The sequence below is a fragment of the Colletotrichum fioriniae genome, assembly GCF_027942845.1.
Source record: "Colletotrichum fioriniae strain IMI 355084 chromosome Unknown scaffold_14, whole genome shotgun sequence".
In the NCBI taxonomy this organism is placed as follows: domain Eukaryota; kingdom Fungi; phylum Ascomycota; class Sordariomycetes; order Glomerellales; family Glomerellaceae; genus Colletotrichum; species Colletotrichum fioriniae.
The window spans coordinates 571932-592727 of NW_027076850.1; the positions used below are offsets into that span (position 1 = coordinate 571932).

A 20796-nucleotide genomic window follows, 5' to 3' on the forward strand; every position below is an offset into this window, starting at 1 on the left:
TAAAGAGTTGGCATAGGCAGCATGAGATGCGCAGCTTCTAATGCCTGAATAGGCATGCGCAACTGGAGCCAATTTGTCACTGCCACAAATAAATGAGCGAATAACGCCAATAAAAGGGTTCGTCAAACGCCGATTGATAGGCTCAGAATTCCCGCAGTGAGACCGACGGTTGACGCTAAAGGCTTGCGCTTCGTGATGAAACTGCAGTTCTTTCATCTTGTACCCTACCTAGATCATGCCTAGAGTGGTGACATGAGCCAGTGGAAACCCCGCGGAACCTTCTTTCAAGGAATCTATCTGAAAGGTCTACCAGATAAGGTAATAAAGATCCACGGCGCAGCTCGTCTTTCCTCAATTAAACCAATAAACAGACATGTATGTTGGAGAGGGGGTGCTTAAACCTTCTTGTTTCCATTAAAGAGGCGACGCGGTTGCTCGCGCATGGACACCTAAGGCAGCCAGCGCACAGTGTGAACGCGTTAAGCCCCACGCCTCGATCAACATATACCAATCCGATCATCGTCGGGGTTAGGGTTAGAGAATCCGGTTAGTAAGAAACTCAACATCCCTACCCAACCCCAACAAAGTACGCGCCTTTGCAGCCATCCTAGTCATTCCAGGAACAACAGAACGAGTCAAATAGCATGGCTCGCACGAGAACGGGCCGCGGCGCTCCGGAGTCTCCGGAGCATAATGTTCAAGACGCTCGTTCTGCGCGGTTGACACGACGTCGAGCAGGCGGCGCAAACATGACGGAACGCATCGAAACCACCGACAGAACAACCGCTTCTGCGACTGCTTCTGCTGCATCTCGGTCAACGACGCGAGGTAGGGGAAGAGATAAGGTCGCCCCGACGAGCACCACGTTGCGAGAGATGGCGGAAGAACGGGAAGAAAGGGAGGAAGACGTGGAGAAGAGGGAAGAGAAAGATCTGTACAGAAACGAACCGGTCGCGCGTTTCAATGCGAAGGAGATTGTGCGAGACATCAACCCCCAAGATAACGACAGTGGTGAGTCCTGCTCATCTGTGTTCGCAATGGGCCATCTGAAGTCCAAAGTTGACAACCGCCCTAGAAATGGGGTCGCAGAGCATCTCCGGCACACAGAGATATGCGACCCCGGCCTACATGACTGCTGCGTACACGTTATTCTCAAGTCTGTCAACACTGCGCTCTCTCCCTTGCAAGAACGCGATTTGCTAACCCCCCAACAGAAGCACCAGGCTCATCAGCACCGAGAGCTTCACAAGGTGCGAACCGCGTCTTGCTCGTTGGGATGGCCATCTGCTGACATAGAGACATAAAAGGCCGCGTACAGCTACCGGGAATAGAGGACGACGGGAGCGATGACGAGTCAGAGAAGTCCGAAGGCGAAGACGACGCATCTCAGGACCTCATCGAAGCAGAACTAAAGGAGAACGCGCTCGACTCATTGTGGCACGAATCTGAAGCCCTAGCAAGGCTGCTCCGGAACCCAAAACCAGGCAGCAAATCTTGGCGCCGGCTACTGCCCGTCTTCCAAGGCAACTGGTTCCGCATCCGCGAGTTCTTCGTGGAGACCGATGCGCTCTTCATCGACCTCCTCGCCAGCATCGAGGACATCAGCGAAAGACAGCAGATGAAGGCGCGGGCCGTCATCATCGGTGCCAACGCCACGTCGCTGCTTAATGTTATATCCGACGCCGAGCTCCGCAAGGAGGATAACTTTGACAGAGTCTGGAAGATCTTCGAGCGCCTCGACGAGGACTTTCCCGCACCGCTGTGCCCGTACGATGACTACGCCGACCACGTTACCGAAGACGATATCGAGCTCGCGCTCGACATCCGCACGCAGCGGCTGATTACGACCCTGAAGGCCTTGCCAGACGACCAGCAGAATCCTGCCGACATTGCGGCGGAACTTTTTTGCATGCCATTGGAGGCCTCTGTCGATGCGGAAGAGGCTCTCCAGTATGGACCTTTCAGGGGTATCAACGGCCGCATGGCGGAGCGTTTCGCAGAGAGGGCAAAACACATTTACGATGCTATCGCGGACAAGAACGTGGACGATGCCATTCAGGTCCTCGACGAGATGTTCCCGCTCGAGGGGTCGCCTGATCAGTCGCAGAGCGAAGCCGACGAGCCGACCGACTTCATCAGCAAGATTTCCGCCTGGTGCAGCAAGATGATCGACGAGCTCAGTGCCATCTTGAAGGACCCGCCACAAGGGCCGAGGGAATCTTCTCCGACGGACTCCCTCCCCTCGAGCGCGCCACAGGATATAGTCCGCAACGACGTGTATGGCCTCCTCCAGACCCCTGAAGGCTGTCTACACGCAACTCATATACTGACTCGACTACAGACGCGAAGACATTTTGTCCCGATCAAACGTGCAACTCCTAGCAAAGCTCTCTCGCGAGAACCCCTCGCGCACACGCCCATCTCCATCCCTGGCAAACTCCCAGCGCGGGTCTCAGCGCGGAGCTACCGACGAGCCCATCATCAACGGAGGCATCGGCGACGACTACTACGACGAAGAAGCAGAGGACCGTCGCCGCAACCCCTCTCCTGCGCCGAGCGACCTCTCAGCCATCATCGCGGGCCTCCCCAGTACCGCAATCATCCGCAGCACGCAACCTCCTTCTTCCTCCGCCAAAGCCGGGCCTCCGCGCTCATCCGACTTCACCGCCGTCAACAGCAACAGCAGGAAACGCCCCCGCGAAGCCTCCCTCTCTTACTCTCAACAATCCCAAGAGTCCGACGACCCCTTCGAGGAAGACAACCGCGATCCAAACCCCCCAACGAAGAGCCCAACTCGCCCGCGACCGCCGCGACATGCCCCTCCCCTCGAAACGCAAAACCCTCCTCTACCGCGCCACCACCACCACGACAGCCCTCTTCATCCGCCTCATCATCATCAACAACAACGACCGCCCTCCAACGACGCCCCCTGCTCCTCCCTGCCAACCGGCGCCCCAGCTTCCTCCGCCGCCTCCGCCCCGCCTACCTCCTCCCGAAGCAGCGTCTCAAGCACAGCCACCACGGTCGCCTCCTTCCGCGAAATCAACGAGATGAACCGCCGTCCAGCATCCCGCGCTGGCCCGCAGCAGCGCGTCCCCTGGTCCAACAGGGACACCCACCGCCTCATCCGCCTCATCGAACACCACAACTGCCTCTGGGCGCTCATCGCGAAGCGCCAGGTCGCTGCTGCCGGCCGCGGCGGCGGCTACGGCGACTCCTTTGAGGAGAGGGAGGACTGCGTCTTTGATCACCCGCGAGACCAGCAAGCTATCCGTGACAAGGCGCGGAATCTCAAGGTTGATTTGTTAAAGTATGTTTATTTCGCCATTCTCTCGTCCCTTCATCATAGTCTCTCAAGCCAGTGACTAACCATGAGAACAAATACAGAGCCGACTTGAACCTCTACCCGGGCTTCGATGGCATCGCCCTCGGTAAAAAAGAACGCCTGGCCCTCATCAGCCGCGGCAAGAACCCGGACCGTAGGGAAGGCGACGTCGACGCGGCGGGCGAGCCCACGCATACCGAGTATGTGCCGCTAGAAAGTGACGACGAGGACGATGAGTTGTAAACGGGGGGGAAAGATCCGGCTGGCTGGGCTTGTCTGGGCGCAGCAGCTATTTGCTCACAGTTCCTCTTTGTTTCTCTCACCCTTACCTATCTATATATATATATTTCATCCGGAGTGCTTAACTTGTCCAAAAACCGACAATCGATGCTTGTGGGATGAGGGAAAAGGGGGGGGTTCAGCTGTTAGATTATACGAGATCATCGTTGTTGATGAGGATTGGGGACATTCTTGGCTATTGATATTGTTGGCAGCACGTAATGTGCAAGCCTGAAGGCGTTTCATGGATGGACAGAGGATATTCGAATGCGGACTTTACTTTTTTTCGTCGGACGTGGGCTCACTAGGACGCCAGTTAACCATCTGTCCCTGCCCTCAGAAATCTCATGTGTGCAGTACCTACCCGGGAGGAGGGAGGGGGGTGCTCTCGACAGAGGTCTATTCTACGGCTCCAAGTTTTGGGGTGTTTATGCTCCGAAAGGACCAGTCTGCTGATTAGGTCACCCTTCGTCTTGAGAGCGGCCCCTCCGTATGCAAAAGGACTTCTTTTTTTTACTCTTTGTACCTAATTTGAGAGTAATATTGGATATCCTTGGGTCCTTAAGATCTCTACTAGAATAATCCCTCTATTTAAAGAAAGGCTTCTATACTGATATAGTAAATAAAAATATAAGAAGAAGAGGTCGGTCTTACTTACCATCAAGTCAATATTTACCTCTTTTCATGTTCATAGAGCAGTGTCTATCCTGGGGCCCACGCCCCGATTAACTAATATTTAGCCAGCAGAAGGAACAGCTTCTACTCTGGCCAACACTCCCCTCCCCCATAGGTATCCAAGGTGTCAGTACATCCGTCTCCGGCCCTGTCCCAAGTTTCACTTTACTACAGGCGGATATGAGGGAAATAGGGTCAGATAGATATACAATTCGCTGTTACCTTTTGGGAAATTAAGTAGTATCCATGAGGCACCAAGTCAATCAGTCTTGTCATGAAGAAGAAGATAAATCAAAATTCGTGAATAGAAAACCGGACCCTATCAAGACTGCCCTACAGCTATCGGCCGGCCTCTCCCGGGTAATCACCATAGTTGGTTCCAACCTGTATCTCTCATCGTGCCCGTCTGAATCGAATCGCAGGGCTTCTCTATCCACCTGCTCTCCAACCAAATGTGACTGATTACAACCGCTAAACTCAGTCTATTCTTTCGTCCCCAGAATCTTGAATGTCGTTAAAAAGAAGCGAAGTTAGAATAACAAGGAAAGAAAGTCTGGTCAAGCGAAAGATGGTCGCTGCCAGTGAAGCCGGGAAACGTATTTTCGGTGCCAAAAGTACAATGAACTAAGTTTTGCATCCCTTCTCGTGCGTAGCAGGTGTCTTGGCGATGCCCGTGTCATCCGGTTGCTCGAGTCGGAAATGCTGGTATACGTCGTCATCTTGCCTGAGCTTTCGTCGAGGTAAGGAAGGAAGCAACAGGGATATCAAGGAGTTTCGTCATGCGAAGTTAGGCTGATGATGCTGTCATTTCGCCATATTTTAGGCGCCCTCCAACCATAGAAGTTCGTAAGAATTGGTATGTGACAGAGGAAAAGGGGGTATGCTGCGCGGTGCTCTCAAATCTCATCGACAAGTGCAGAAATCAGGTGTAAAGCCAGCCATCGAAGAGGGCTGTTTGGTTCAGAAAGGTAAGGGTATCGACGGTCCAAGTTGTGAGGCCCATGGACCAATTCTGAAGTGGTCTATCGGCGACGAGCATTCGGGCTATTCTTAAGTCGCGAAGTTCGCCAGCCCTCGTACCACTGCTCTCTGCTGGCCTCACGGAGTTCGGCTCTCCACTCACTGAAGACGGCGTCCTTGAGTCTCGTGAAGTCACAGTGCTCCTCGTTGTATGGGTCCGCGAAACCCCATGGGAATTGACGTCCCAAAACCTCGGGTTCGTACAGATCAGGGCTGATGACCGAAAGCGGGAGGAACGGTACTTCCTCCTCCTTGGCCTCCTGCTTAGCCTTGTGTTGACGGATGGAGGATCCGGAAAGCCGTTTGGAGCCGGGGGAGGAGGGTACACCTTCCCGTCCTTGGATGGGGAAGTCGTCCTCGTCGTGGGAATCGGCGTGCTCTTCATCAGTTACAGCCTCTTCTTCCTCTTCGATCCTAGTAGAGTCGTCATCCTCGTCAAGGCCAAGTGCCTCAAGCGGGTCCAGTCCCGACTTCTTGACGGTCTCCCAAACGGTCTTCTTGAGGACATTCATGTGCTTGGTCGTGATCGTATCCGACTTGGAAATGACGGGAATGACCGTAGTCTTACCCTGGAGAGTACGAAGCACCTGCAGATCCAGATCTTCGTCAAGACCTCCCGAAATGCGAGCCGGAGGGGCGTATTTGCCATTGTGTCCATTCGACACACCGCCCTTGACTGACGCCAGGTTGCGGTCGAGACGAGCTGGGTCGAGAACCATGAAGACGGCATGAATGTGGGTATCCTGTACGCCAGGCGATCGAATCACCTTCATTTCCTCGGTGAAGGTCTCTTCAAATTTGCTCTCGAGGAAGGCCGACATCTCCCTAAGCTGGAGATCAACAACGTTCTTCTCCAAGCCTTCCGAATCCCAAAGTGTGAGACCAATTCGCTCGCCGTCAATCTCCGTCTCGAGGTAGTGAGGGATGAAGTTGCCAGAAGGAGGAGATCTGGGAGCGGATTCCTCCTCCACCTCGGTCTTGCGGGATCGCTTCTTCGGCGGGAGTGCCAGAGCAGTCTTTAGGAATTCGAGGAAAGACGTCTTTCCAGCGCCTCGGGTGCCAATGACGAGAACGCTACACATAAAGAGTTAGTGTGTTGTAGAGAAAGGGCAGGTATGGCAATGTCTCGGAAGTTGACTCACTTGAAGGGAGTGGGATCCTTTCTTCTCCGAACCCTTCTAGGGCTGTTGACAGTGCTGATTGCGCTGCTAGCATAGCTGTAGCGTCCGCGGTGCGTCATGCTCTCGGTGCGAGCATAAGGATCGTATGCGTTCGCGGGAATGGGAGGCATAGGCGGCACAGATCCCACGATACTGCGACTGGGCTCCATGGAGGGCCTAGTCGAGTAGGCGGTTCCTATGGTGTGATCCGACATGATTGAGGCCTCCTCAGCACGCAGGTCAGAGGGGATGGAGTTGGAGAGCTGGTCATTGGCCTTGTAGAACTCGGGGAGCTTGGGGGGAGTTCTGGAGATTGCAGCCTGACGCTGACGTTCGAGTTCGCGTTCCTGCTGTTCGCGAAGGGCTTGGGCTTTCTTACCACCCTTCCCCAGGTCGCCGGACTTGGAACGTCTGAGAAGCATACCGAAGCTAGAGCGACGGGGCTGGCTCATTATCTGGGGTCCTCAGCATATAATAAAGGTTTCAGAGTCGGAAGCCGCAAACGGAGTGGGCTAACAGCATATGCGACCACAATGCTAGCTGCCCGTTGCGCTTGTTCGGTTTATGGAGGACGTAAGTAGGTTGCGTGGAAGCGGCGGAGGTGTGGACCGCTTATCGAGAGGATGTCGAATAGCACGGTGGCTTAGATGTCGGATTAAAGGGTTGAGCAGCTAGTTGGCGATCGATTTTTCCGGACAGGCCTTTGATCTTGCCTGGGCTGACTCTTGTTCGCGTGCTCGTTGTAAGTGGTAAGAGAATGGGAATCGGTACGTCCCCGGAAAGAGTGGAAAGGGGGGGAAATGATGGGAGAATGGGACGATGACGGAAAAAGAGTGTCTGGTAAATTGAGGTTAGCTACCAAGCAACGACAACCTGGGTCGGGCGCAATTGCCAGCCGCTCAAATGCCCCTCTCGAGCCAACCGCAGAGGGTATTGCGGCGGGTGCAGCGCAGCGAAACGGAGAGGAGCGAGTCTTGTGCTGGGCAGCGCCTGCACGGTGTGACAGGGAAATGGCAGTCAGGAAGGGGTTTGGAGACGGAGAGAAGAAGCCAAAGTCGCGTCAGACCAAACAGGAGCAGAACATGAACCAATGCGAAAGGCGGCTCCCCAAGTCGAGTTCTGGAGACGTGGGTGTCCCCAGCCGGCGGTCCTCGTCGTCTGGTTGGCTGCGATACAACGGCAGACGATGAGGCAGGAGATCTGCCGTCTGCAGAGGGTGCAGTGGAAAAAGGAGGGGCGGTCTCGCAGCAAATAGGGGCAGGAAGAGCGCAATGATGAGGTGGACGCAGGATCGTCGCCGTTATATGCACTTACGAATGGAGTGCCGAGCCGATGGCTGGAGCTAGTGTAGTTGCGTCGTTGCTATTCTCGTGGAACGGCAGCGTCAGCAGTAAAGAGGCGTAGGCGTAGGCGTAGTAGGCGCAGACGCAGACGCAGATGCAGTCGAAAAGAAAAGCAGGCGCAAGATGCTTTCCTACGGACGGAGGAGAAATGGAAGGGGAGGACCGCAAGCCAAACGTCGGACGGATGGTCGAACGGAAGGATGAGTTTCCAGTCGGGCGGTGGTAAAGTGAGATCGGACGAAGAGGCGTGGCCGCGTGGGGAGGTTAGGTACTGGAGTAAGTAGACAGTGGAGGGTCTTGTGTCCGTGACCCGCGCAAGTCTGAGGACAAGGACGAGGCAAGCAAGGACTGGACGGGCGGCGGTAAGGTAGGGTTTTGGCCGAAATGTCGACGAGGGGAAGGGGATGGTGTAATTAAGTGAGGGTGAGAAGGGACCCGGGCGGGACGAGCAGAGAAAGGGCCAGATGCGGGTCGTGTGAGGTACGGAGTAATGGGAAAGAAACAGGGAATGACACTGGTACGTTGCGGGCAGAAGAAGCGCAAGTACAAGTGCAAGTGTACAGATAATTACGAGCAAGCAAGTGCAAACGATTGAGTGAGCTCGAGCTAGAGCTGAAGCTGGGCAGTCGTGGATTGAATTGGATTGGATGGGTGGACTTGGGACCGCGACCACAGTTGGAAGAGAGTATTGTATCCGTAATGTGTAATTATGCCAGTGGAGGTAAAGGTGAGATGGGCGTGGGATCGGGATGAGGTCAGTGCAGTGCGCAGTGTAATGCAATTCGAGATTTGCTACTCTGTAGTTGCGCCGTCAGGAGATTGTGTCTATTCTTGTCAGGCTGGATGGCGCAAGCAAGGTGGTGATGATGACTGAATGGTGTGAAGAAATGAAGACAACTCGAGAGGGGGGGGGGATTCAGCAGCGGACGCAGGTCTATTACCTCCAGACCCAATAAGTGGTAACCTAAGTACTCAGTAACTTGTAAGGCAGGTACAGATAATCGAGGGGCGTCGTGCCTTCCTTACCTTGGTAGAGCACGGGGGAGCGCGTGAGAGAAGCGCATCAGACTGGGGGATTCCTTGGCTAGTACGCAGTACGCAGTACGAAGTACCTGCCTGTGCCTGTTCTTGACGCTTGTCGACACAGGAAGGCATGGTCGCTCTTTCCTGCCCCCAGGGCCCATGGATGCAATGTCCCATCCAATTTGAGAGCTGGGAGGGGCGGCACCGATACGCAGTCAGGAAGGCGCACTGAAGCAACAGCAATTCACGGCTTTCATTGGTCAGATTGGGTAAGAAGGCAATCCAATCCAATCCACGCTCCGCACCCTGCAGCAAGAAATTCCCCCCGACGCAGGTACCGACGGGGCCACGCTAAACTGGGTTGAGGTCGATGTACCCGTCGCTTGTCTCGTCTGAGAGACTGGGAGTGATGTGGTTTGCTCTCATGGGCCCAATGGCCCCAATGCTCCTCTCCTGAAGTGGTCCCCTTGACCCTTCACACTTCTCTCCTTCAGAATCCTGACTCCTCGTCCAGGAGTCTAGTCGTCTCCTCTTTCGATGCTCATCATGCTCCACGAGAAAACACCTCCAACCTCCGCATGGCGTGTAACGCAGCCAGGCTCTAACAGCTCGCTAACCCAGCCCAGGGCCCCCAGAGCCACTAACGAGAGCTAATAACGCCATTGGGGCCACCAAGAGCTGCCCAAGGCTCCAAGCACCCAAAAAAGTCTCGCCAGCCCGCGCGCCCACCACGAGGGAATGGATCCCCCTCCCCCGTTGGCAGAAACACCGTTTGAACTCTCCAGGCACTTGGCTTCTTATCTCTGGGCCCGTCTAGTCTGAACCAGTGAGTTCTGTACAGAAGAATCCAAATGCCAGACTCAAGATGATTGGATTCTATAAGCTCACCGATCAGCAGATGCGGAATCCCGTAGCCTTCTAATGCATGTTTCCCGAATTGCATGGCGGTGATTTTGCTGGGCATCGGCCAATGGCAGTATTAATCTTAATAAGGCAGTCTCTATACCGTGTTCATGCATGAGCCGGGGTCCCACTAAACCAACACTAGTCCCCGATACAAGAATTGCCGCATCGCTCTCTGCCCCCTTTTCTTTTCCCCTTTCCAATAGACATACAAGGCTGGGAGTCTGGATCACCGAGCATGACGTTACGGACCGTTGAGACCGGCACATGGGAACATCTTCTCCGCCTGAAGAGGAGCTTGCTTTTTCGTCATCAACTTTCTTGCCGTCTCAGACACCATCAAAAGTCATCTTACCATTCCAGTTAGCCGCGTAAGTCTACATACACAATGGGACGAAATGCTCTTACATTATCTGGAGTATCCGTACCTCAAAGTACTTGTATGGTAGGGACAGTACTCGCTTACACGGATAAGCGCCTTCCCAGGACTTGAGTTTCGAGCGCTTTCAGATGTAACGGAAGGCGAGAGGAAGCCCGTCCCAGACTCTCGCCAAAAGGGACCTTCCCTGAAGCAACCGCGACAAGAACTCACAAGCCTGCCTTCCCAGCAAGAACATTCCAGGAAATGTGCCTCAGGCCCGGGCACCCCCTTAAGATTGCATCCATGATCTAATGATTGCATTTTGCAAACTTGCAAACTCCCAAGTTCCCTGCCCATCCGCATCTCGTCAACTTCAACCCCTGACCAATCACCTCCAGCCAACACAGTATTTGCTTGTTGGTTCCCGTTCATCATGCTTCCCGCGCGTCTGTCACGCGTGGTCTTCGCGAAGGTTTCGCTTTGCTTCTTTACCTAGAGCGTAGAGAAAGCGTAACTTCCCCTAACCTTTGACTGGTCATCGAACATTCGAAGGGGAACAGAGGCGTCTTGGCACCTCACGTCTACTTATGCACACACAACCGCTCGGTATCCTACAGCATCGCTCCCCGAAGCCAACTCAATTTATTGAACTTGTGTGTAGCCCGCCATCGTACCAAGTGGTACTGCAGCAATCCAGTCACTGGAATGGTGGGTTGACTCTACCTTTTTACGCGGCATACCGTAGCTTGCAGGGCTCGTGGCACGGATGGAAATGTCTATGCTCTCGCTGCCGCCTTGTGCGCTGGTCGACCCGACTCGTTCTCTCCCGAATGCTCACCGGAAGATCGTCGACATGCTACCTCACTGACAAGTCCAGATGTGGACGACGATCTGGTATTGCAACACACAACTGCCGCTGGCCTACCGTCCGTCATCCCGCCCTACACACCCACTAACAAGCACCAACAGCTAACCATCACGCAACCCAACTGTCACAATGCTCTCGACTCACTTACGGTTGTCCCCAAAACTCTAATAAACCCTCGACTGCCTTGTCACTTCTCACTCGAAGCCCCCATAACCAGCCAATCTCGCTCCCCATTTACGGCCCCTCTTTCCTCTCGGCTCCCGTCCCCATGAACTGTGGGGCTTCCGACGCCGAAATGGCCCTTGTTTCACATTAACCACGCGCTCCTTCATGCCATCTCATCCCAAAAATTCCTCTCAAATTGTCCGAGATCGATCGGCGCTCCAATTTTACAATCCTTTTAGCTTGTGGAACAAAGCACAACCGCATTCCAGGGGTTCAAGTTGTGTTGCTTGTTTCTTTTCTTTTTTTTTCTCATTCTCATTTCCGCATGGCCTTACTGCTAGCCTGGTAGGGAGTCTTGAGTACGGATACCATCCAGTCTAGACCTCCTTCCATCCATACACACCACCATGGACCACCATGACTTCGACTTGAATGTTGAGGTGTAAGACAAGCCGGTTGTCCCTTCAAGTGGCAGGCACCGAGACAAGACTACTACATAAAAGGCACACTAATATCTGCTGATCCCCTCTCATAGCCCTAAGCTTAACTTGACTTCATGCAATTCAAGACATGAACCACGGCGAATATCAATATCCCCCTCATCTTATCGGGCGGCTTCACAAAGAACCGATGGTTTCGTGTGAGCCTATCAACCCTGGCATCTCATTCAACCAGGTCTGGGAAGATCCCCGTGAGCCGCAATATCGCGGAAACAGCTTTCGTACCCCAGGTGTCCAGCGCCCTGACGCCCTGCTCGCTCGGGTGGCGCCCCCCGTCGGCCCGCTGGCTCATGCCTCTCCCGCTCCCATGCAATACATTATACCGAGTCGAGCCTCTGGGCCCAAGAAACTGGTTTAGTTCATATCCTTTGAAGTTCTAAATCCTGCGTCGTTGTTGGCTTTAAGCTTTCAAGCCTTGAAGTCCGCCCATCGAGCGCTGTGGACATAAGCTCAACGACTTTGTACTCAGGAGCAGCTTTGTGCCCATCCTCAGCCTGCTATGACAGTCTTTCTTTCGTCGATACGTCTACCGGCAACTGCCTCCTCGACGAACTGTAAACCAACACCATTTGATACAGATTCCCACAAATGGACACCTAAGGGGCCAGGGTAGTTAGAAACAAGGTTACCTGGGCAGTGGGTGCTCATTGTTTGCATCAGCCTTACACCGCAACCGAGCGAGCCGACGGTACTCGGTAAGGTTGCTGCACTTGTCAAACATTGTGTGTACCCTTCTCTTACGCAGTCCAGCAAGGGTGAAGTTGCAAAAGCTTTCCGAACGTTGTCTGTTGGCCTTAGTCAGTGTGGTTGTTCAGACGGGTTTCCCTCCTGACGAACTCCTGCAAGGGGGGCTAGCGATGTTGAGATTTGGGACTGCTGTATCCCTAATGTGAAGGTGAGGAGAGATGTAGTATCCATGCTGTCTCGCAATGCAAGTGTCTTGCATGGTGTTCATCGCCTTGGCATACACACAGCCTGCTTCTAGAGTTGCTGCTGGCATCCGTGAGTTGACGGGGCATCTTCGTCTTGGGTTGCAAGGAGGCGGAAGTTGACCTCTAGCAGTGTGACAAATTAAGTCTGGAACTCTTCTGCACTCCGCATGTCCCGGGCATCTCGACCTTATAAATAGTCCTCATTGAGCCACTGTCAACGGGAATACGAGGAATGCAACTGTCGTCTGTGTGGCAAGGCAGCCCAGTGGTAATGGGCAAACATAGTTGTCAGTGTCTATCTTCATTAAACCATCGTAGTCGGCGTCTGTCTTCACCGAGCATACATCAGCTCTCTCTCTCTCTACTCGAGTCTAGCACCTCAGCGTGACGTATACGCCTTGGAATTCACCCAAGACCAGGAATGGATGGTCCTGAAGAAGCGCCCTTCGACACCTAGCTAACGGCAATCACCAGATCGAGTACCAGGTCGAGTACGTCGACGACGAGTTCGCACTTCTACGTAGTGTCGACGATCAGCTCCTTGCCGAGACAAGGAGGCCAAGACGAAATCAAGCATATAACTGGTACCATGGCCCGATACTGGTATCAAGGCCCGATACCGCCCCTAACTGTTCCACGGCCCAGAGTAGACGTCTATTATATAGCGAGAAGGTGCGCCAAAGTCCGACGAGTACAACGCGATGGCCACCCCAGCCACCGTCAACGAGGCGGGAAGCGAGATGAAATCAAGATCTTAGGACTCGAGAAGATCAAGAGGGGAAAAGACCATGCAATTTCCTCGAGAACTCGTTCGACTCACTCAGCCTGGTCCCTCGAACACCAGGGGAGGGCATTTCAGAACTAGACTTCGCTACAAGTTGAAGGATGAACCAAAGTTCGTGGGGGGGCAAAGAGTTTTTTTCTCTCTATATAGTGGAACGAATCAGAGCTGCTTCAAGTCGGCAAGGACAATGCACACATAATATCACACTACTAGAATTAGACTCACATATTCCAGCAGGCGCTCTGCAGCCAGCATGTGGACGAATCAGAACGCTAGGTCTGCATTGCTTTTCGCTGGAGCGGACTCTGTGAATGTCAGTCAATGGTAGCCTTCCCTATAGACAGTGTTAGACCTTTCGCTATAGACGCTCTCAATTTTCGTGATCGATTCCTTTGGACACTTGGCTGTAAATATCAACCTTGACGTAGTGTCTCGTGACTTAGGCTTTCCGTTTCTTTTTTTCTCCCTCTAATCAAACACTATATATTCACTAGCTTTTCTGTTTAGTTGTATCCGTCTGCACCGCATTGTCTCGGAGCTCGTCTGCTACGCTTGAGCTTGTAGTTATTAGATTCGACTATTTAACCTTTTTCGCTACTAGTAGAATACGAGCTCAAGATCAAGCGAGTAGAAAGGAAATAACAATCTTTCCTTTTTCTCTAATATTCCAAACAGAATAAAGTATTGACGACCCCAGGAGAGCGAGATCGAGTAGTTACTATAATAAAGAAGAGAGCCTTGAATAGAGCCTGCCTGGATAGATGATCGCTTTAGTATCCCTCTAGTACAAGACTATTTTCTCAGATTATGAAGACATCCGGGGTTCCCAGGAAGAAATTTTGCTTGGCGACGACGGGTAGCATTGGGATATTGGTGGTAGCACTCCTTCTTGATGAGACCGTTTTGGATATGACGTGGGCATCAAAAGGCACTTACCGGGGATACAAGTAGTCTCCTACCAATATCATCGATAAGAAAGATACCAAGGGTAGCTAAATAGAAATGTTAAGCATCTACTTTTATAGATGTCTGATCCTGTTCTTTCATGATTCCACGTATTTCCAAGCGGAGAAGCTGCAGAACATCATGGAGGTTATGTGCTTCACTTTTATTTCCTAAGTCAGACGGATTTCATTTATACCGCATGAAACTCCGACTGGCTGATGTTGGAGAAATGGAGGAACCAAGAGAGGAAATATGCCATCGTGAGAGAGGGTATGTAGGTCCCAACTGCCATGTTCAATGCTTAGTTCCTGAGCGTTTTTGGCCGTCGCCTATGCTACTCATCAGACAAGCTTGTCCCGCAATGACGAGCCAGACCTTATACTGCGCGGCCAGGCAGCATGGTTTTTTTTCGTTATTCGGTCTAGACGTATATAACATCCCTCACTGTCAAGTCTGTATGGTTCTACCGGAAGACTTGAAGCTGGATGGTAGAATACTGCGATGAGCAAGGGCGTATATACACGTGACAGCGATGGACCGTGACCAGAGAGTATCAAACAGCTGAGTGGTATCTTTCCTATATCAAAGGCCTCTATAAGGTTCTTACCGAGCCCCTAAACACCAAGAACCCGAATCTAATAAACCTTCTCTACTTCTTCAACTCTAAAGCTTTCCTCTTCCACCCCCTCGCGCCATTCACACATCTTCACCGTCTAACCCTCAAACACCTCATGCTGCAGCTCAACCCCGAAATCCTGCGCAATATCCTTCATCCTCTTCTCCATCTCGTCCTCCATGCCGCCCCCGAACCCGAGCAACTGCTTCACCTTGAAAAAGTAAAACGCAACATCCGTCAGCGCCAACACGCCCTTGAACAGCAGATGCCGCCACGCGTTGCCCGCTCGCTTGGCCCACGGCAGGTTCGGATCCTCGAACAGGCTGCGGCTCGCCCACTCCCCCATCATCTTGACGCGGTTGACGGGGCTGCCGAGGTACTGGTTGTTCCCCTGCACGATGCGCATGTTGCGCCCGATGAAGATCAGCTCCTTGGGCCACTTCTCCTCGTCGGCCAGCATGTCGCGGATCCCCTGCTTCATCCGCTGCTGCATCTCGTAGTGCCGCTCCGCCGGCGTCTTGCCCTCGAGCTCCTTCATGATGCCGTTGCGCGTGCGCTCGTCGCCGCCCTCGTACGGCCTCATCAGCGTCGCACTCGCAAACAGGTCCGCCGCCTTGATGCCCCACTCCGTCGTCACCTTTTCAATCGTCTTGTTGTCGAACGTCATGAGCGCCTTCCAGAAGACGCCGTACTGGTGCCGGAACTCGGGCGACATGTAGACGTACAGCCCGTGGTCGATGAGCACCAGCTCCGCGCGGCCGTTGGGCAGGCGCCGGATGAAGATGTTGCCCGGGTGCGGGTCGCAGTGGACGACGCCCCATTTGAAAATCTGCGCGGAGAAGAGGTCGATCATGGTCGTCATGACTTCCTTGCTCGACAGGCCCAAGCCGCCGCGCCCGCGACGGCCCTTCCACTCGCTCCGCTCCGGCTTGAACTGCTCGGCGTACGGCCGGTCGCGGAGCTCGCGACGAACGGTGGCCATGTCGGGCGGCTGGAGCTGCGCGCCGTGGACGCCCGGTGATCCCTTGCCATACCCGCCCATCCACCGCCCGTTGATCCCTTGCTTGTCCCACAGCCGCGTGCCCTCAATCCACTCCGTCACCATGACGCGCCGCGTCGAGAGCTCCGGGTAGACCTTGGGAACGTACACCCTGCCCCGGAGGCCCTTCTCCGAGTTAATCAGGTCCCTCATCGTCTCCGAGTTCTTGGCCTCGTTCAAGAAGTCCGTCTCGAGCTCCAGCCGCTCCGTGATGAAGGGCACGAGGCTGTACAGCGGCAGGTCGAACCACCTGCTGTAGATCCACGCGACCGTCTTGAACGCCCACAGGTCCCAGGTAATCTGCTTGGCGATCTCCCGCTTCTGGATCTTGACGGCCACCTCGCGGCCGTCGGGCAGCCGCGCCCAGTGCACCTGCGCGACGCTGGCGCTCGCCCTCGCCCGCCTCTCCATGACGCCCTTGCCCTCCTCCCCGCGGAAGCTGACGCCAAACACGTCCTCGACGCTCCGCCCGCCAAAATCCTCGCGGATCACGGCCTCGACGTCGCTCCAGTCGTCCTGCGGCGCGTCGTCAAACATGCGCGCAAACATCTTTTGGAACTCGGGCGGCAGCACGGCGCTCTGCATGGCGATGGCCTGGCCGATCTTGAGGTAGAGCCCGCCGTTGTGCCGCAGCAGGTCGAACAGGCGCTCAGCGTTGCGGACGTGCAGGTCCTGCACGGTGCCGCCCGTCAACGGCTCGGGGCGGAAGTTGAGCTTGTAGTCGAGGGCGACGAGGAGGCCTGTCCCGAAGGTGCGGAGGGAGCGGGCGAGGCCCGAGGCGTAGATTTGTCGGTCGGCGAGGTAGAGCGTGCCGCCGACGGCGGAGAAGATGACGAGACGGCGCAGCCATTTGGAGCTGCGCTTGTAGGTGCGCGCCTTCTTTGGTGCGCCGAGGGATTCTGGCGAAGGGGGAATGAGTGCGCGGCGGGCGCTGCTCGTGTGGATGCGTGCTGTTCTGGTGTGGAGGAGTCGTCGTGATATGGTCGCTGTCGTCGTATTCGCCGCTGTCGTGGTCGCTGTGGCCGTTATCGGTATCGATTTCGAACTACGCAGCAGGCGGTGACGCCCCGCGGCGGCTGCGGAGGTAGAGAAGAGACATCTCTGCGCTGGTGATCTCGCAGCGGAGAGACCAGCTATGCTCTGGCGTAACATAGCTGGTGATGGCGAGGATCTGTGAAGAGGGAATGGAGGCGGAAGTCAGAAGCTCCCATTACCTTATGTCCTCAAGTCTAAGGGGAGAGAAATGACAATGAAATGAAGTGAAAGAAAAGGTTGAGGTTGAGGGTAAAAAGTTGCAAAAGTCCCGTCTGAGGTCAATCGGGTTCGGCGCGGCCGTCCGGATCTGTCGTTGGCGCCACAGGGTAGGTCAGATCAATGACGATAACGAGGGCCAGGCCACCGAGGTACGCCAGCGCCCACACCAAAAGGAAATCTCCGTCGGCGAATCAAGCACCGATGCGTCCGTTGCATCCGCTTATCCCCGGCCCCACCCGATCGCTTTCGGCACCGATCGCAGGTGCCCACCTCGGACCTGGCGATGGGCATAGTAGTGAATGATGAGTTGTGAATCGGTGTGGTTTCTGTTCAAGTGGCCTTAAACAGGATAGGACCAGGAGCATCTCTGCAATTTCTGATGAATAGACCCCATGTTTAATCCCAAGGTTTGGCTGATTTGCCTCTGTTTTCTAAGGTAGTCAAGATTCAAATAGCGGCACGAGGCCTTTTGCCTTATTTGACGAGCCCGAGAGCTCTCACGAACCCCGGCCCGGCGTAATTACTCAACAGTCGAGCATGTGTAGTTTAGTCTTATTCCGCAGCAGCAGCAGCAACAGCGGAAGCTCGCGTATTTCCTCGCGGGTCAGCCTTGAGCCACCAAGGAGTGAAACGGAGTTTAATATAGAACAAGTTTGCCGAATCACTCCAGCGGGAACATTGAATACTGTCAGAAAGTTCCGGTCCGCAACTACTGTCTTTATTCTCCAGTCTTATATCCGAGACCTACCGGACCTTTCTGCAGAGTCGGAATACACTTTTCATTGCGAAGAAATTGACACCAAACCTAGAAGAAGAGCATCTTGCTGTTTGTCTAATTGACACAGATTCACGCAAATGTCTGAATAAACCTCTTCCAGAGTGTATGGTCTAGATCACGAAAGTCCCCGACTCGAGGCCAAAAGCCAATGAGACCTCTGGTAGCACTGCGCATCAACCACTTTCTGCCCCTCGATGCCTTCACCTCCTAGTCGAGAGTTCTATAACTGGCCAGCGCCTTATTCAAGGTTGACGACGTGGTACACCGTACAGTCAGAGCCCCCCCCCCCCTTTCCCGCCGGCTGACTGACAGGGTAGGCCGCGGCACCATCTGAAGTGCCGCGTTCTGAAGCATTGGGGATCGACGGCGTCCGGTGCCTGAGATTAAGTGAAACAAAAGCGAGGTTGTGGGCCGATTTCATGGGCAAAGCTTGAACGAGGCAGCTTCAGCCACTTGAACCCTTTGACAGGCACCACATGCTAATGTCGTGACGAAGGCAGGGAGGGGAGGGCCACGGCGGGAAGCACACAAGAAAAAAAGGTTGGCCGGCACCTCATGCAGTTAGGCGGCGGCCGTTCCCGCAACCAGCGGCTCAGCGGGTTTCGGTCCCCTCGATGTAAGGCATGTCGGCCATTCCATCGTCTGAATTTCTCATTGCTGGTGAGAGGAGGGTGCTTGCTTGTTGTGGCAGAAACCGAGGTTGCACACCACTACCTAGGGGCATTGTGACCCGATCCGACGTGCGAATAGAAGATGCGGCATCGCTGGGATTGGACCATGACGCAAGTGGTCGACGGACGTGACGTCTTGGTTTGAGCTTAAACGGTCTGGCAAGAAGGAGTGCATGAACCAAGTGTCCCTGCACACCCATCAGATCTACAAGGTTCGCGTGGGTTCAGTAAGACCAGAGGCAATCATAGAACGTTTGATGGGATGGGTATTATTCTATTATCAGCGGAGAAGTTCCAGTCTTCTGCCATTCTAGGCAATATAAGTGTTGTAAGTTGCCTACGGAAACATTCGAGTCAGGAAACAACGAGGTTCGGTTACTTGGGCTTGATTTCGATGGACCGTCTGGCCTTAACCAACGTGGTGCGACGCCTCGGCTGTCGTGCAGGAGCCTCTTACTGTGCCTACATACCGAGACATGTCTCGACATTGGACGTAGAGCTCAGCCTGTTTACCGTGGGCAATCTATTCTCCGAATACCCCAACATGAGCTGAGGGCCTTGGCGAAGAGCTATACAGATGATTGAGTAGGCCATGGCTGCCAATGGCTATACTTGGCAAGGTTTGGCAGGGTCTCTTAGGGTAGGAGGGCGATGGATGAAGCATCGTCTAAAGACTATGCGTAGCAATCGGCAGAAGCTTGGCCACCAAACCCCAACTTTTGGAGTGGCGCCAGCATAGACATAGTCAGACCCGGACAGCCGCGTGTCATTGGTAGCTGATGTATCCGACCCAGGTATCTAATGTGAGTTGTTCTGGCACGTCGTGGAGCCTGGAGGTTGAAGACGGAAGGCAATGACGCCGACGTGACTATGCGTACAACAATGGAACCGGCCAGGGGGGTAAGCTCCGGAATGATCAAAGGGGCTCAGAACAAGCCGTCGATCGACGAGCAGTTCATCATATTTTGACTCACTCAAGACTGAGAGTTCATCAAGATGGCTTCGCTTCTCGTTCATAAAAGGCGGGTTATACAGCGGGCGGCATGGGCTGCTGCGTTCCGGGTTGACTGAGAGCTAGCGGCAGAATGGACTGTGGGGGTTTTGACATGGAAGACCGCAGGAGTTGCAGGGCGAACAACCTTGGTGCCTGCCTCAGAATCTGAGACGGCGAAGCGCCCGTGTCACAGAGTCGCCTGTTGTCAGCCAGTTGCCTCAAGATCCTCCTCGTCTGAAGAAGGGAATACCACAGCCACAACGCCGGCATCACGGTAGACATCACGCGCGATGCACTTCGGCCAACGACGCCATGGAACAGATGGATGAGGCTCTGGGCGAAGGTCGTCTTCTAGGCGACCAAATATCCCTCCCACCTCTTGCCATCTCTGTGACGGGCTTCTTCCACATTGACTGAGGAAGCACGGCCAAAGCTTGGACAGCCTGAAATAGCCCAGGGTAGCGATGCTAGCGCCCGACAATGCGTCGTTGCGGCGGCGGGCTAGCTGTCTTGGTCAGCGGAGCGGTTCGGTTTCGACTTTGGACCCAGAACATGGCCGTCGTCGTTGTGGTCTTGGGCACCGGCGGCTGCTTCTCGCATTTCCGATACGCCTGAGTCTCTTGACGTCGATACCCACAAGGACCTACTACTGGAACTAAGTTGTTCGACGCAGTCTGGGTGCCATGACTGAATGTTTCTCTTTGTCTTTATGCCTCGGGAATCCGACGGTTCAATAGGTGAAGTATGCATCCGTAGAAGGCTCAAAACGTCAGAGAAACGGTGCATGCCAGCGAGAATCATGGTAAATGAACGCTTACCGCCGATTGACGTGGAGCCCAGCAGTGGCCGTATGTATCTGCTACGCGGGCGATCCACGGTTCTCAAGTCGCTACAATAGTTGCTTGGAACTCATCGAAGGCAGAGTGGATGCTTGTAATTGCAGTGTAGGGATGTGACCGACAACGGCGTTGCGTAGACCCCTGGGCCCTGGATACCGAGAGAGTTTCTGGTGCCCCATCCCGACAAGGGGGCCTTAATTCACGATGCTATGCCTTTGCGCGCGTCCGTTTGACCACGGAGGAGTCTGGGACTGCTTGCAAGTTTGCAGGAGTCAGATCAAAAACCCCATAGGAAATCAGCTCAATAATCCCGCAATGACGA

General features: G+C 54.2%; 3 protein-coding genes across 3 annotated transcripts; 1 reads left to right on the forward strand and 2 right to left on the reverse strand.

The window, feature by feature from the left end:
* Window positions 1–644: 644 nt before the first annotated feature.
* On the forward strand, window positions 645–3568 carry N0V96_010332 (uncharacterized protein; the record flags this gene model as incomplete). The annotated part of the gene is made up of 5 exons (XM_053194689.2): window positions 645–1011; window positions 1215–1250; window positions 1308–2277; window positions 2342–3310; window positions 3388–3568. 5 exons carry the CDS (start codon window positions 645–647, stop codon window positions 3566–3568), a joined length of 2523 nt encoding a protein of 840 aa, XP_053047858.2.
* Window positions 3569–5301: 1733 nt separating this feature from the next.
* Window positions 5302–6911, reverse strand: N0V96_010333 (uncharacterized protein; the record flags this gene model as incomplete). The annotated part of the gene is made up of 2 exons (XM_053194690.1): window positions 5302–6373; window positions 6442–6911. The coding sequence occupies 2 exons, from the start codon at window positions 6909–6911 to the stop codon at window positions 5302–5304; spliced, it is 1542 nt and encodes a 513-aa protein (XP_053047859.1).
* Window positions 6912–14996: 8085 nt separating this feature from the next.
* Window positions 14997–17090, reverse strand: N0V96_010334 (uncharacterized protein; the record flags this gene model as incomplete). The annotated part of the gene is made up of 1 exon (XM_053194691.1): window positions 14997–17090. One exon carries the CDS (start codon window positions 17088–17090, stop codon window positions 14997–14999), a length of 2094 nt encoding a protein of 697 aa, XP_053047860.1.
* Between the last annotated feature and the right edge of the window lie 3706 nt (window positions 17091–20796).